Source organism: Pholcus phalangioides, unplaced genomic scaffold (assembly GCF_987345545.1).
Source record: "Pholcus phalangioides strain wild (caught in Gottingen) unplaced genomic scaffold, Ppha-v1.0 ptg000007l_1, whole genome shotgun sequence".
Taxonomy (NCBI): Eukaryota; Metazoa; Arthropoda; class Arachnida; order Araneae; family Pholcidae; genus Pholcus; species Pholcus phalangioides.
Window position 1 is genome coordinate 48577554 of NW_028301600.1, and position 17069 is coordinate 48594622.

General features: G+C 36.0%; 1 protein-coding gene across 1 annotated transcript in view; it reads left to right on the forward strand.

The window, feature by feature from the left end:
- Positions 1-837: 837 nt before the first annotated feature.
- The window catches only part of Ufd4 (ubiquitin fusion-degradation 4-like), a 222932-nt gene continuing 206700 nt past the window's right edge, over positions 838-17069 (forward strand). The window contains exons 1-4 of the mRNA XM_089233406.1: positions 838-1464; positions 10454-10688; positions 16091-16318; positions 16751-17023. Of these exons, the coding sequence (XP_089089532.1) occupies positions 1325-1464; positions 10454-10688; positions 16091-16318; positions 16751-17023 (876 nt within the window). The 5' untranslated portion in view covers positions 838-1324. The remainder of the gene's footprint in view (positions 1465-10453; positions 10689-16090; positions 16319-16750; positions 17024-17069) is intronic.

Sequence of the window (17069 nt, forward strand, 5' to 3'; positions counted from 1 at the left end):
ATATTTTAAGAGAATTCGATCCGGCAAAACACATGTTAAGTATAGGGAAAAGAGCGGTTTGTTTGGGCTTACTTGTCAGTCCATAGGGTTGCCACAACGGCTTCAATTTTCCTGCCTGATGTCACCTCCTGTTATTCTTTCCTCCATGGTGGGCTCTAGTTCATAAACATCAACGTACGTGGGATATGCATAACATCATCGTTATCACTATCTATCTATATCTATGTCTATCCCGCTTTTGAATTATAGACTAAACGAATGAGGCGTTTCTTGATGGAGAGACAGCATCGTTAATATGAGAGATTTAATTAAATGATTAAATTATATGATACATCAGAGACCCATCGGGAGCGCATTTTCTTGCATGCGTCCGGTCTCACATTTCAACATCGAATGATACTAAAATGATAGTACCGCTACATGGCAGGTGTCTTTCTGCTAAGCACCTACATCTAAAGAGCAGGAGGTATTCGCTAACATGCCTAAAATGATTACCTACAAATTTACATGCTTACTCCCAAAAAATTTTCAATTAAAACGTATTTTTGTGAGGATCCCTCTACTCTTGAGGGCCCCGGGCTGTGTTCGGGTGTTGGCTCATTCGTTAAAACGGCTCAAGACGAATGACATCCGGAGAATTTCCTGCATTTTTCTCGATTAAAAATGGTCACTCATGTTACAGATAAACGTAGAGACATTCATTATTAAGACGACTTTATTTCCGGGAGAGATTGTTTTTCCTTTGTATGATGGATTTCAATTTTATTTTTAAGATAATTTTTTTAATGAAAAAAAGAAAAAAACTGTTGGAAACTTTCGAAGTTTACTTTCTAGATTGCTTTTGATTTTTTACGCTTGGGAATGACACGATGGGAAATTCTGGCATCACAGTGTGACACACACTGATCTCTCGTGCTTCATATCCATTAGTTTATATCGCTGTCCGTGTTTAGCGACCGTGAATTACTCATAATTTTTATTTTAAGTTGCATATGTTGTTTGAAATAATCTTATTTTAAATTATTTTCAGGATATTTTCATATATTCGCCACAGCAATCATGTTTGTGATCGCTTACCTATAGTTTACTAGTCATTTTGTAAAATATAAGTTAGAAAACAAAAACTTTTCCTGTGAAAGGTGAAAAATTTCAACTCTCAATAAGTGTTGAATCTAATTATTTGTGAAGATTACGTTTTGGAGGGGTCAATAAAAACCCTCGGATGAAATGTTTTTTTCGTAACAAAAAATGTGATTCATTTTGAGAATAAAGATATTATGCCTGATCTTCCTGAAAGCACCAAGAGTCATTCATACAGTGTAACATGGCTGAAGTTGATCCAGAAACTTTGCTTGAGTGGCTTAACATGGGACAAGGAGATGAAAGGGACATGCAGCTCATTGCCTTGGAGCAACTGTGCATGCTCCTTCTCATGTCAGATAATGTTGACAGATGTTTTGAGAGGTAATAATGTTATTATTTCTGTTCATTGTGGGTCACTGACATTCTATTTTTGATTGTTTTATACTTCTACGCAGAAATCAATGGTTATAACACACATTGAGAAATCCAGATCATTTACCTGTTGTAATAATAAAAAGAGAAGTCTTGCAAGAACACTGTAGAAACAAACTTAACTGTCACTTTAAACTGTCATGTTTGATGCGTGAATATTTCTCTTTTCACATATACTTATAGTGATAGTCAAAGTCACCATATGGTTACAAAGTTGACTTACACCATATGGTTACAATGATTGATTACAAAGTTAATTTGAATAATATAGTTGACCAGTGAAAATAGCTCGGGGAAATAACATGTTTGTCTTCCCATAGCATAAACTTGTATCTGGCCCATGGGTATGCCCCCCCCCCCCACAAAATATATATTTGTCACCATCTCCATAGTACCTATAAAAATATTGGGTCTAAGGCCAGGGCTATCTTGAGAGCATCATGGGACCCGGGCCAATGGATTTCACTGAGGCCCTACCTGGCAAATTTACATGCTTACTCTAGAAAATTTTAAACTGTTCTCATTTTTGTGAGACTTCTCTCCTCTTTGAGTCCCCGGGCTGTGTGTTAAGATGACACTGTCTGAGGCACCCTCCAAATATTTCCAATAACTTTAAGCCTTCCCTGTTCAGATTAGTGTAATAACAGCCAGTTACTCTGAATTGTGAAGGTGTGAAGCTTTTTCCAGCTTTAATGAAATGTTTTTCTCCTTTCACGTCCCAGCATAAACAATGGCAAAAATTATGAAATAAGTATGAATTAAGTTTGTCTTTGCTGAGTACCTCATCTTGTAAATCATGTTCTGTTTATTATGTATGTAAAATTTCATGAAAACTTGTCAAAAATTATAGAGAAAATTAAATCAGAGGGACAGTCGAAATGATCAGGGGCTGCAGGCATAGGCGGAGATAGACTTGGAAGTCTGGGGGGGGGCATGGTCATTATTGCTGCAGGAAGGGCACGATGATGATGGTGTCAATTCATATATGCATATATACATTAGATCAGTCAACTCCACCTTTGACGCTGAGGGGCAGTGCCCCTGGTATCTCTGCCCATGGCTGCAGGTAAGAGGCGTGATCCAGACATATTGCCACCTGGAGGCAAGTATGATTTTGCCCCCCCCCTCCCAAACTTCTCCATTATATATGACGTGATTAAAAAACATCTTTTTGCATCTGTACCCACATTAATATTTTATGTGAGATTATTAATACAATAATACATCAAACTAATAATGTTACATGTATACAGGGTGATTATATACTTTCATAAAAAAATTAAGGAAAAAGATAAACACACACATCATGTTGATCAATAGTTGTGACAAAATTTCAGGCTGTAATCCTATCGTACAATTATAATGAGAAAAAAGTAAGATGAGTGTTTGGACATTTATTGAAGTGTTAAAATCTTCAATGGTCACTGGGAGTGTGATATCTCAATTCATAGAGCATAATTTCTTTAAGGTAGACAACCTGTAGCACGCAGGTAGGGGAAAGGGCGATTGCTTCTCCCAAGCACCAGATTATCAGTGCCACAACAAGGAATTTTGTTGGGGAGCAAACATGATTTTGCTGCCCTCTCTACTGTGAAATTGTTTTCCCATAACCTTGCCGCCGTGGGTGCCAGAACCTTAGGGCTGAGGTTATTTGAGCCCCCACCAATGATTCATGAATATACAATTTAACGCACCATTCCGCTTCCTGTGTATGGGCTTGAGTTCTATATATATGGAACAAATAGAGATTTTCAGCCCCCTGAATATTTTCTTCATGTTGGCACTTTTGCTTGCTGCCGCTTTAAAGTTTGTCACCACAGCAACTTTTCCCTTTCTCCATCTAATTCTAGCCCTGCAGATTATATAGGATTATTATATGCGTGTGATCATCCTTTGAACCTACACAATTAGTGATTGTGAACAACTCGCAATGCATCTGGGCCCAGTGGCATGTTGCACAAGAAATTTTAAAAGATAAACATTTTTATGTACCAATTTGTAATACAAACGATTTAGATTGGAAATGAAAACTTTTTTTTCTTATGTCGGTACGATTGTTAGGATGCTGTAGCCCAAGTTGATAAATCGTTAACTTGTGTGCAGCCGCAAAAAAAGGATGAGATTGATATCCTCTCAATAATTGTCAGAATCAGACACACAATAGAAACTGAGACAGAATTAGACTATTTTTCGTATCTCTGCACCATGTCATAAACCTGTGGCAGAATTCATTTTGATGTTCAATTTTTAAAGACTGATATTTTCTGAATAAGCTCTATTAATCCAGCTTTAGCTGAATCTTCACCAGGTAAAGAAATAACACTAGGGGCCGTTCAAGTATTATGTCAGCCGATTTTTAGTTATTTTTGACCCCCCTCTCCCCCCTTGTCAGAAAATTTTCTTCAGCACTCCCCCCTCCTAACGCATATTGAAATCAAATACGTACGCGGGAAGGGGGCATGAGCCCCACTATGCCCCCCTCCCTCGATGGTAAAACAAAAAAAAAAATTTCAATGCGAAAAATATTTAAAAACAAATTTAATTTGGGAAGAAAATACCTTCATATGTTATGATAATAAATTTCTGTCAACTTCAATGCCATTTGAAGGCTAAGAACACGAAATTTTTCTTTAAGAAATTCATTGCGACCCACCCTCTAAACCACAAATGCTAAACTTATGGCCCATGGGCCAAATGTGACCCTCGGGGATATATCTAATGTTGTCTGCCACCTCAAACCTAATTTTAGTAGAAATGAACTAAGCAGTCCATTTACAGATTCCTTAATGGATCCGTGGCGCAATTCCAGAGTATTTCAGTGGCCCATGACACATTTTCTGATTACTTGAGTAGGAGCACTTAATCAGCCTGCAGTGCAGTTCTACATCACTCATACCCGCAGGATATTCCCAGATTAATTTAAGTGATCAATGGCATAATTACAGATCATTTGAGTGACGCAAGACAGTTTCAGAGCACTTTAAGCGGCCCGGAAACATTTCCATAGCACTTAAGCAGCCCAGACACATTTCTTCAGCATTTGAGTGATCCGTGAAACATTTGTAGATTGCTGAAGTGGCTCTGTAAGAAGGGATTTATCATAAGGGAGAATGTTAATTCAGGTGCCCACAAACTAGCGAAAGATTCTTGTTTTTGGCGCACTGAGTAAGATGCCATTAAGAATATTTCATACTTTCATAAAGGGTGGTTGATGATGTAAGCATCATCCAAACCCTCCTCCCCCTTGTCATCAAAAGTCAGCACCCGAAACCTCCTCCCCCATCGATGCTGACGTAATACTTGAATGACCCCTTAGGCAGAACCTTGGATTTGTATGTGACGGACACATTCGCGCTCTCTGAAAAAAAATGAAAAAATATATATGTTCGTATTTTCAAAACAAATTGGTTTCGCTTTAATTGTGAAAAATGTTTGTTAAACTCAAACAATACCAGAATTCAGCTAACATTCTACAGTATAAATGAAGGGGCTCTAGGGTTATTCATGCAATGGTCCCCTGTGTTTGGTTGGTTAAGATGACCTCGATATGAAGCAGAGAAAATATGGTGCGCTATAACTACACTAAGGTATTTTGTAAAGGCAAAATCCAAATCCCTGGTTCCAAAATTTTGATAAGATATTCAACGAGTCGCAAACAAATCTTCATTCTTTCTGGTTAAAAAAAGAATGAACTTTATATAATTGAATAACTTCATTTTTTACACACTTCTGTAATAAAATCTAATGTGATTGTTCTGTTCCAATTGCTGTGCTGATCCCCAAAGCAGAATGCTTTGAATTGTTCTGCAACGAGTCCTCAGCTGACTGAAAATGTTCTGCAGGAAAAATTCCCATAATGGCGTTTTTCTACACTTTCCTTAAAATTCTTCCAGATTGTCCTGCAGCAGCACTAATTGTTCTGTGATGTACGTCTCCCATTTCAACATATTCTGCTTTGGGGTGCCGATATAGTAAGATTCTACTAGCATTTGGGAGTTCCTGGAAAAAATTCCTCAAGAAAAAACTTACATGACCTCTTTATTTACATCCCTTCAAACACAAAACAATGACTACTTCAACTCCAGCCATATCACTATATTGTAATTTACTGCCATTAATGAGTAGGGTTGGAAATGAAGGCGCCAGCTATTGGTGGTTGCCTCAAGCTTCCTAGGGGCAAAACAATGACTGGACTCACCAGTTTGACAAAAAACTGTTGTCATTCATATAAATAGAATTTTATTTTCATATACATAAGAAAACCGAATAACAGACAAGATCTGGCATTCTCTTGCCACTTTTACACTTCTTAGCTGTAATGGTAAAAGTGCTCTATCTTTTTTTAAGCACAATATTGGTGTGATATTTCAACTGCGCCATCACTCTCATCTTGTTTCCCTCCTCCATTTTATCATTTGAACTAGACAAAGACAAAGGAAGAAAAAAAGATTGAACATAATTTTTTCTCTCTTTTTGGAAATATAATAAAGGATTTCACACACTTGACTACTTTCTGCAACTGAAGAACGTGTTTTATGTTCTATTCAGACAAGGTTAGACTGAGATCTGGGTCCCCTGTTTGTGATGTGTTAAGTTGTTTTCCAACAACTTTTGCTTAGATTTTCTTAAATGTTAATTTTTTTCCAACAACTTAACATTTAAGAAAATCTAAGTAGAAAATACTTGATGTGCAAAATTGTGATGTAACCTTGACGGGCAAAAAAAAAAATTAAGAGTTCAAAGACAAATGAGACAAAATAATTTAAAAAAGTGGCCACACAGGATGCATTTTTTGCAAAATGCGAAAGAAAATCGTAGAATGCGAAAGCAGTAGTAGCCACTTTTGCAAAAACGCGTACAGGAGGTACGACTAGATATCCAATCATCAATCATTACATTAGCATTGTAGCATTTTGCTAAAGCTTTTCCCCCCATTTTCGTTTTTTTGCGAAAGGAATTTTTTATCCAGTTTAAACCCTGGTGGACAGAAATGTTTAACTTAGAGTAAGCACAATCACAATTATTCTAAATACACTTTTATAGACAATATACAGTATATGAAAGGTATCTCAGAGACTCCTGTATGACATCTGAAAAACATCCATGCTATGAGGAAATTCAAAAAACATACGTCCCTCATGGTTTGAATTTTGGCTCTGGCAAAATTATTGAAATCTGGTCAAAGTGGATGTAAGAGATATCTTTGTCATCAGCTCTGAACAGGCTTCCTAGCATCATTCATAGTTTTGAGGCACATTAACTGACCTCCCCATCATCTTCAATGTCATTTTGGGCTACTACAACGTATCTATCTGTATGTAGATTTATATACACACACCACTAGAATCAAATTTCATGAGCATATGAACACCTGTTTTAATTAAACTAGTTGACATTTCTTCATTGCTGCTTCCTTTGGAGTCGATAGCATAGTTTTCACTATTTTCTTGAAAGCCATTTTTCAGAGATGCAAACTCTGAAATTGGTTGTGGAACTTCCAGTTTTATACTTCTTTGGCAAGAGTGTTTTCTTTTTGTAGCATTCACAGAGATTAGCATTTCTTTCACAAAAGCAAGAAACATCTCTGTATTGCAGCAATCCATTGCCAGTTGCTACTATTTGGTGGACTGCCATAGTGCCTTTCAGCACAGGTATATCATTTGGGATAATTTTTTTTATACTTTTTATTTCGTACAATTTTACATTGGTGGCATCTTTGAGAATTGTGAAAAACTGAGTGGCATCTGATATTTCATTCCCACATGCAACTAATCTATCAGCTTTTTTTTACAATATAGCACCAACACCATCAACTGCTCCTTTTCCATGGTTTGCTTCAAAAAATTCCAAGTACACCACTTGAAATATTTTGAGACATATTTGTCCAATAAGTAAAATTTTTTCTTTTATTTGTACTGAGTACAAGGGCCATCAGACAAAAAAGTGAACCACATTTATTTCATATTATTCTTTCATCACTTTCAAAATCGGTTCCAAATGAGCCCAAATAGATGAAGGTCCATGCTCCAAATTCGGTGACACTGAGCAGAACGAAATTGGCTTCTCACATTCCACAACATACAGCAGCACACAGGTATGACGACATACTTGATTTCTGGACCCGCCGAAATGATGACTGCTCTTCTTCAGATAATTTGCAATTATAATTTTCACTGAAATACACATGAAGAACAGCTTCATGTTTTTGTATGTTTCTAATGCACATTTGGTAAGCTCTATATTGGTGCTGGATGTTAAAAATGTGTTTCTTGAACAATTTAATTTCTTTTTGGAAAACATTGATTAAGTCTGTTAGGTTCCACAATATCTGCTCTTTTGTTATTTTTGTAACTTCTATCATTTTGCTATTCTTTTTCACTTTTTCTTGTTTGCGCCGCCATTCTTCACACTGCACAGTGCTATTCTCATCCAGTGATTTAAAAATTGCATTCATAGATACCATCTTGTCATGACAATTCAAACATTTGCCATACATACAGGATTTAGACCTGATTTACACCATTATAAATTTAAATGATTTGTGAAAACTTGTTATTACAAGATATACGGAAGACTGGATGTTGTGAAGATATTTATTATTTTAGATGTTAATTTTTCAAGGAAGGAAAAAACTCATCTCTGCCTCTACCGGGAGTCGAACCCGGGTCCCTCGATTGCCGGACGAGTGCTCTGGACCACTAAGCTACAGAGGAGATAGAGATTTTCCTTCGCTAGAGCGTATATATGCCGAACGGAACCGTGCAATGGACGGTGAAACCGATCAGCTAATAGCTTATATAACAAAACTTGTTATATTTTGAAGCATATCTCCATGTGCTAACACTAGATGCTGATATAGATGAAAAAGAATCTTAATTATTTATGATAATCACGTAACAGAGTGGACATCTGACAGAGAAAAGTCTGGTACTAAAGACATGAAATGAATAAGTCATTTTGCAAAAGTCAAATCCAAAATTGTTGATCACACATTTAAAGTAAACCTTTCAGTGAGCTCAAAAGTGTTATCAAATTTAATCTGGTATAAAAATATATTTCCCAAATGACCGTAACAGAGTGGACATTTTAAAATGGGAAAAACTTTGGGACATGAACAAAAAAAAATAGTTTTTCATAAGAAAAAAAAAATTCTCAATCTTTTATTGTCAGTTTTATTCATCTATGGCACATATATACAGTGTGATTCCAAGTTTTCTGAAAAAAAATCCCAGGTTTGCACCAAGTCTCTTTGTTTAACACTTTTTGAAGTTGGGACAGCCAGATTTTGACGTTTTGCTACAAACAATGATTAAAAAAAAAAAAATTAGATACCATCTGAAACAAATTAAGAGACACTGCATGACAGAATTGAATGAAGAACTAGAAAAAAATTAAAATTACCACCAGAGTGCTCTGAAATTTGGGAAAAAAAAATACAAAGTCTCGGAAACAGTTTGTACACTTTTTTTGAAAATGACCCATATAAAGGATTGATGACAAATCAAATAATCAGCATGTTCTCAAATATTGTTCCAATGCAATTCCATGACTAGTGCATTTCTATCTAGGACAGGGGTTTTCAAGCTATGGCCCAAGGGACAAATATGGGCCCTTTGAGCTTTTAGCTGTGGCCAGCCAGCCAAACATTTTGAGCAAATAGTTACTTTACATAGAAAAACAATTGAATTACAAAAAAAAGAAAAAAGGGAAGAGTGCTTTCCACTGAAATCTGTACTGTTTTTTTTAAATTTGAAATACTTTCCAGATTGGATAGTAATGCTGTGCATTAGATAAATTGACTGATCGCCATAACGAATTCGGGAAACCCGGAGCCAAAACCCTTTTTGAGACCTATGATGTCATACATTTTGAGAGGTAAAATTTAGCAGCCTAAAGGAAAACATAATTATAGAATTCAAAGAAATTCTGAAAAACACCTTAATGAAAGAAATAATTTTAGAATTATCCACAACAATAATTTCATAATTGATGAAAATTTATAATTCATGGAATTGCTGAAAGAAATAGTTGCAGAACTACTGATAGAAATAATATGAGAATTATTGAGAGCAATTTTAGAATTGTTAAAAGTAATAATTCATGGGGAAAAAAATTAAGAATTGGGAAAATAAAGAATGTCGTAATAAGTGTGTGTGTGTGTGGGAATTTAAAATTAATAAAAAAATTTCAGAATTGGGACAAACTTCAGAATTAATAAAAGATAATTATCAATTAAATAATTATATATATACTATTAATAATAAATACAATACATTAGAATGGGTTAAAGAAATTACTTCAAAAAAAATTTAATGAAAGAAATGATTTTTTCAGAGTAAATAAAAGTGTTCAATATAATTTGGAAAACCCTGTTTAATAACAGGGAATACCATTGTATGATTTGGTGGCCTGCAGGCTTCGTGGAAAGTTTTAATTTGGCCCACAATGTCTGAAAGGTTGAAGCTGATGAAAAACACTGCTGATCTAGAGCAGTGTTTTTCAACTGCCGGGCAAATCAGTCAAACTGTGCTGTGAATGGTTAACCGTTTCATTTTTACCCATTTATTTCCCATTAGTCATGTGTATTACTGAGCTTTTCACTCACAAAAAGGAAATTATCAGATCCATGGGCTTCCAAAGGTTGAGAATCACAGATCTAGAGTATTGAATAAGGTTGCTATGGTGTATATATAAACATCTTATTTTCTGTTATATCTGAGGTTTTCTTAAAGTATAAATGATGTGATACAAATTTTACTGAACTAAAACTACTCTTTACAAAGAGTTACACACATATCACACAATGCATGGATATTCACAATCTCATTTATATATTTTAGTCCTGAAATGGGTAACAAGAGGATCATTACTCATTTCATGAAAGTGAACATTAAAACAAGCCAAATGCAAGTATTAATTATTTTTCTTTATTTTTTAGCTGTCCTCCTCGAACATTTTTACCAGCATTATGCCGCATATTTTTAGATGAGTGTGCGCCTGATAATGTTTTGGAAGTGACAGCTCGAGCCATAACATACTATTTAGATGTGTCCGCTGAATGCACTAGAAGAATAGTAGCTGTTGATGGTGCAGTTAAAGCAATGTGTAATCGCCTGGTAGTGGCTGATGTATCTTCTCGAACCAGCAGAGATCTAGCTGAACAATGTATAAAAGTCAGTACCTGGATGTAAAAATTAATATGCATAATATTTTTCTTTTTGAAAACAGGTTGTTAATGCTGAATCAAATGTGTGCTATGCAGAAATCATTCACTGATTAAAATTATGAAAATTACAATGAATGAGGTTTAAAATTATTACTGATTTATTGCATGAAAAAATGCAGTTAAAATTGTTTTAATGATGCAAACTATGATATGAAATTGTATGAAAAGACATTGGGAAGGGAATTCAGTAGTCAAAAGTTGTATGTGTGTTGTGCTTTGAACTTTTGTTTGTTACATTGAAAGAATTTATTTACAATTGTGAACTAATTATCCATATTAAGAAAAGCTTGAAATTAAATTTTTTTTCCAGCAATTATTAGATGTAAAAATGTTCTAATGGAGCATATCTTAAAATTAGTAATGATGTAACCTGTATTTTAAACCTATATGAAAATGAATAAATGATGCATTTATGTATATTGAAGAAACATGTTTGACCTGTACATGTAAGGCCAAGGCTGAACAATCGGAATAAGCTGAAACATGTTTTGGAACAAGGTGTTCATCAGAGGTTCATGAAGTGAATTGGTTCGAAATATACAAAGGCCATAACCAGGATGTCTACCATCACGGGAAAGTCACGAAGTCATGGAATGAGAAAAAAGTCACGGAAGTCCGGAAAAAGTCACAAAATTTGAGTGAAGGTCACAGATTTTTTTGATTCTCCAGAGATTTCCCCCCCCCCCCCAAAATCTAGGCTTTGAAGAAGCTGTGGCATTCAATATTTCTTCTCTCAGGTTCTATTCATTTTTTCTTTGCCCCGGAGGTATGGATGGGTAAGTAGCAACAAAAAAGAACAATGCCAATATGTAGCCACCATACGTTAGGGCAGCCATTATATGGGTGGGGTAAAAAAGCTATTTAGACTGGATGAACAAAAAACTTTTCTTTCTTTGCTTTTCCCGACCTTTCAACATCTGTAATATTCCCCCAAAGCAGTGTACTCAGGATCATGTGATAATTCCTAGAGGAGGAGGGACTGTAATAGACCAAGGCAGTAGTAACCAACAATGTTGGTTTTCCACAGAAAGGACATGATCTTCCCCCACATCGTGGAGCAGGGCTGTTGGATCTTTGGCATGTCCGCAATCCAGAGTTTTCACTGAGGGGGGCCTCTGTAGTAAATTTATAGCATGAAAGTGTGCATCAGGGCTCCCAGGAGCATCGTGGTGAGCTCAAAATATGGATTTGTGCACACAAAACATATGAGTGGAAAAAACTGCCAAACTTCTTGGGAACAAATGAGCTTGTGATCTAGACCAGAGGTCTTTAACCTTTTTACAGTCACAAGCACTGTCTGTATCCATCAAAAGAAGGGCACTCTTATGTCATGTTTGACATGCGAATGCATGAAATCCGGATGATTTTAATAATTGAATGCAATTTGCACAAGGTGTTTAAATGAAATGTTGATCAAGTTCTCGCAAGCACTGAATCGGACACAAGCATCAAGCACTCTGGGTGCTCCCGAGCAATGGATTGAAGATGCCTGATCTATATGTACACCTAAGCATGACAATAGAGTAAATAACAAGCGTCTAATATTGGGCTTCGAAAAATGTGAATAGGAAAAGGAATATGTGAAATCCGTCCTTCGAATGGGCCCTTGGTTGGTCTAGTGCAGTGTTTGTTCCTGAACCGCCGGGCCCTAGCATCCGCCAAACTGGGCCATGAGTGGTTTATTGCTTCATTTTTACCCATTTATTTCCCATTAATTTTGTGTATGCTCAGGCCTTCTAATCAAGAAAAAGAAGTCAACTGTGCCAAAGGATTCCAAACAAGGCCATACCGGGGGGAATTGGAGGTCTGGTTTGGCTCTCATATAAAATAAGAAACAGCTTCTAATTTTTTATTTTACCAAAATACATTTTGCTTGTGTGCGTTAATGCAATCAGTAAAGAAATGGGCTCATTTGTGCACATTCTATTGAGACAGCGTTTTCTTCTGATTCACTACCTGTCTGGCGATGTGCGTCGAAACTGCTGATTCTGACAGTCGGTGGTGATCATTGAACTGACTCAACCTGCTCGATCAATTAAACCTTGCTCCATCCAACGTCGTTCAGGTCTTTTGCTCTGTTTTGAGCTCACTATGCGTTGCAGAACAACGCTGCTGTTGTGCACACGGCTTAATATTGATCAATATTGTGTTCAGTAGTTTTGCATTCCCAGAACGCATTTTCAACGAGCACGGATGCGCCGACAAACCTTGCTTTGGAAGGTTTGTCGTAGGTGGCAAAGAAACTGTGATATAACTAAAACATTGATGTGGGGGTCTAGGGTTGCCAGACGTCCATATACACAACTGGCTAGGCCATATGCAAGAAAAAGATTGCTTGAATATTCATGATAACCTGAGGGCTTAGGGGATTTTGCAAAGTTAGTTAAAGCCATGGATCATCCTTTGGCTCCAGTCAGTCTTATAGGATATTGAAATAGTGCTATGAAAAAAGAAAGACAAATCTTTTTAAAGTAAAAAAAAAATTTTTAGGAATTTTTTTAATTATGCTAGGATTATCTTGTCTAACGAGGGCACACTCCCCATCCTCCTCTTTCCAATTTTTTGAGTGGGAGCCCTGCTAACACCATCTATAGCAGAAGGCCTCCATGCAAAGCTCATGACGTCAGTGAAGGTCATCTCACTTATAGAAATTGGATATAGCAAGCCGATTGCATGCGTCATCTTTACCATTTTTTGTAGTATATCCAATGGCTATAGGTAAGATAACCTCCTTCAGTGACCTCAAAAGCTTCACACGGAGGCTTTCTGCTATAGATAGTGTTGTCTCCTTGAAAAATTATTTTGGGTCAGTGCCAATGGTTTCTGCCAACCTAGAGAGATTCAACTTCCTTTTTACTTTCCCTTATTACTTTCTTCAACTTCCTTTTTACTTTCCCTTATTACTTTCTTCAACATCCTTTTTTCATTAAAAGTTTGCAGGTCACCTTTTTCACTTTTATACACTTTGAATGCCCTTTTCTTATCAAGGTAATGGACCTGCACGTTGTTTTTGAACCAGAGAGGGTGCGAGAAGCAAATTTGTTTCTTTTGAATAAAGAGTGATATCATGAAAAATAGAGGATAATTTTGTCGTGAATTCATCCCATTGACTCATCACACCCACTGATTCCATACAGTCTTTGAAAATTACAGTTAACCTTTCTTGCAAAAGATCATAGTTGCTTCTTTGAAAATAAGGAACTATTCTTTTGTTATGAGGTTTACCCGCTAATTGTGGTGCGACAAAAACCATGATGATCAAGGTTTATCTGCAAATAAGGTACGGGCAAAGCATTAAAGTATATGTTGTCCCTCAGTCCAAGAGTATAGTGCCCGAGTGGCGCAGTGGTAAAGATGCTCGTCTTCCACTATGAAAGTTACCATCAAGGTCCATGAGTTCGAATCCGGGCATAGAACATTCAAAGCAAGTTCTTTACCTACTGAGCCTAGGGCGGTGACTATGGATGGAGCCTACATTTCCCACCCAACTCCACTGGTTGGAAATTGCCGTATGGCGATATATGACCGGAGTTGGTGTGCAGTGTAGTAGTAGTCCAAGGGTATATTGCTAATAAAATAACTTGCATTATATATAAAAATTAACAACACACACACACACACATATATATATATATATATATATATATATATAATAAAGCTGGGAAAATCTCGGGCACCTTGTTGTCATGGTGATTAAAAAATTGTTATTGGTGCCAAAAACGCCACGTATGTGATTACTGAATTTAAGTCTGAAGGATAATACAATATTTTTGAAAAAAATGTCAGTGTGTAGGCCTACTACAGCAGACAGTAAAATTCCATGAGGAGCACAAAAAAGTGATAATTGGAAAAAACTTCAAAGACAATTAGAAAGGCCGTTGAAAATTACATGATTTAACATTTTTCCCTTTGTGGAATAGTTAGCCTGGAACAGTGGTAGATGTCATGAACTGCACATAAGTGAAAACATACAGCATCACTCACCTAGTCAAAGCAAAAGGATTATCTGAAGGAGGGGAAGGGAGGTTCAAAACTCTTGGAGTTCAGTGAAGGAATAAGTTGTAGTTTGATTATGGAGCTGAAGAAGCTCCTGTTGATCTATGAGAGAGCAATTATAAACCAATTTATTTCTTCCCTGTTAATACTGCCTAAATGAGTAGCAGGGAAAAGGTTTGAGCTAATAATTTCCAAATTCCTAGAGAAATTTTTTTCCAGTGTAGCGAAGTGTGACATGAGAAGTATTTGTACCTGGGGGACACCCCTTCTTCTGTGCTAAGATAACACTGTTTTTGAAGTAAAAAGTAATTCTGTGTACGCTAACCACATATATGTATATAATATAAAAACACTATTTTGTTTACTGCCAAAATTTTGAAGTGCTACACCACAAAACTGATATATGCTGCTACAAAAACATTTTTGCTGTTACAAAAATAATTTTTCCTGCTGAAAGAATCAAATTTTCATTTCCCACCCATGCTTTTTACCTTAAGAAAAATATTCAAAGTAATGCTTCTTTTGATTTTTTTCAGGGCATAAAAACCCTTTTTCATGTTGGCAGATATGCTGCTATAAATCCCAAAAATTTAGTAAAGACAATTTCAGGCACCATGATGACCTTTCACCTTTGATTTATCCAGCCCTGTTTGTAACATACAACGTCACCTCTGTTAAATTTTACCGCCACATTCTCTTGTATGGCCCTCTGCCAAGCAGTTATAATTGAATTATGAATATCCAAATAAGTTTTCATCGTACCTTTTGATTACCACAGATATTTAAATTACAGTGAAACCTTGCAACAACAATGTTCAATATAATGATAAATCCCTTCTGCAACGATATTTTTTCAAGTTTTGGTTGGAATTGTCCATGCTGTAATCTTAAACTGCTGCCTCTCTCGCAGTACAAAGATAATCTTCTCTACAGCAATATTTTTTCTTGGTCTGTAGAGTATCGTTATATTGATGTTTCACTGCATATATACATTTGATATTTCACATGTAATTCCTTACTGCCCATAAATGAGTGATATGTGATCACTCACAAATATGCTTGTGCTAAAGAGAGAGGGACAATGTCAGCTTTATGGTGAATTTTAACCATGCTATGGTGTTCAGCACATGTTAAACACATGAAAAAAATTGTCCATACTCATTGAAAGATGTGTTTATGTGGGTAATAACATTCTATTTGGTTTCTTAGACACATTGATATAAAGAGAATGTTATTTTGCATAATTTTTCTTGAAAAAAAGTGGTTATCAATGGATTAGATATCATCAATTGTTAAATATTCTGATAGTTGAATAGAAATATCTTCACCTTTTTCTCATAATATTTATTATAGGTTTTGGAGCTTGTGTGTACAAGGGAAGCTGGTGCTGTGTTTGAAGCTGGTGGCTTAAACTGTGTTCTTTCATTCATACGTGATAATGGATCACTTGTTCATAAAGATACATTGCATTCTGCTATGGCAGTTGTGTCTAGGCTTTGTGGGAAAATGGAACCTCAAGATGCTTCCTTATCAGATTGCGTTGAGGCACTATCTTTATTGCTAAAACATGATGATAACCATGTAAGTAATTTTAAAACACTATTTTGCACCTTAACATACAGTCAATCCTTGATTTAACATTCCTTCAATTCATGAGCACAGAATCTTTTCTGACACAAAGAGTAATAATTTGGATTTTGTAAGAAAGATGACAGTCAGGCAAAATGTCCCCACGCATAGAGGTTCACCAATTTCTAGAAACACATAAAAGTTGTTTGAAATCAGTTATAACCTGATAATCAATCAGTTATTCCCTAATTAACTGACCATCATCTGCACAAAATGACTGTGATGCGACAAGAATAATAAATTCAGTATAATCAAAGCTAAAATATCAAGAATTCTATAAGCACGAAATTAAACTTTACGTTAAAAAAAATTACTACTCCCCCAATGAATTATTTGATACTCAGTTGATTTAATTTTTTTTTTATATTGTTTATATTATTTCAGGTGGCAGATGGTGCATTGCGGTGTTTTGCATCTCTTGCTGATCGCTTCACAAGAAGAGGCATGGATCCTGCTCCCTTAGCAAAACATGGACTTCTTCAGCAACTTTTGGTGCGATTGAAGAGTGTTGCCTCACCGAGTTATGTAAATCCATCAACCAATGCATCTGCATCTGCTGGAGCAGCAGCAAATGCAGAAGTGAAGACTTCTCCTAGCATATCAACAACAATCAGTCTTCTTTCTACATTATGTAGAGGCTCTCCAAGCATAACATATGTAAGAGTTTTATTTTATAACATTCTCGAGTGACCTCTTTTCCTTG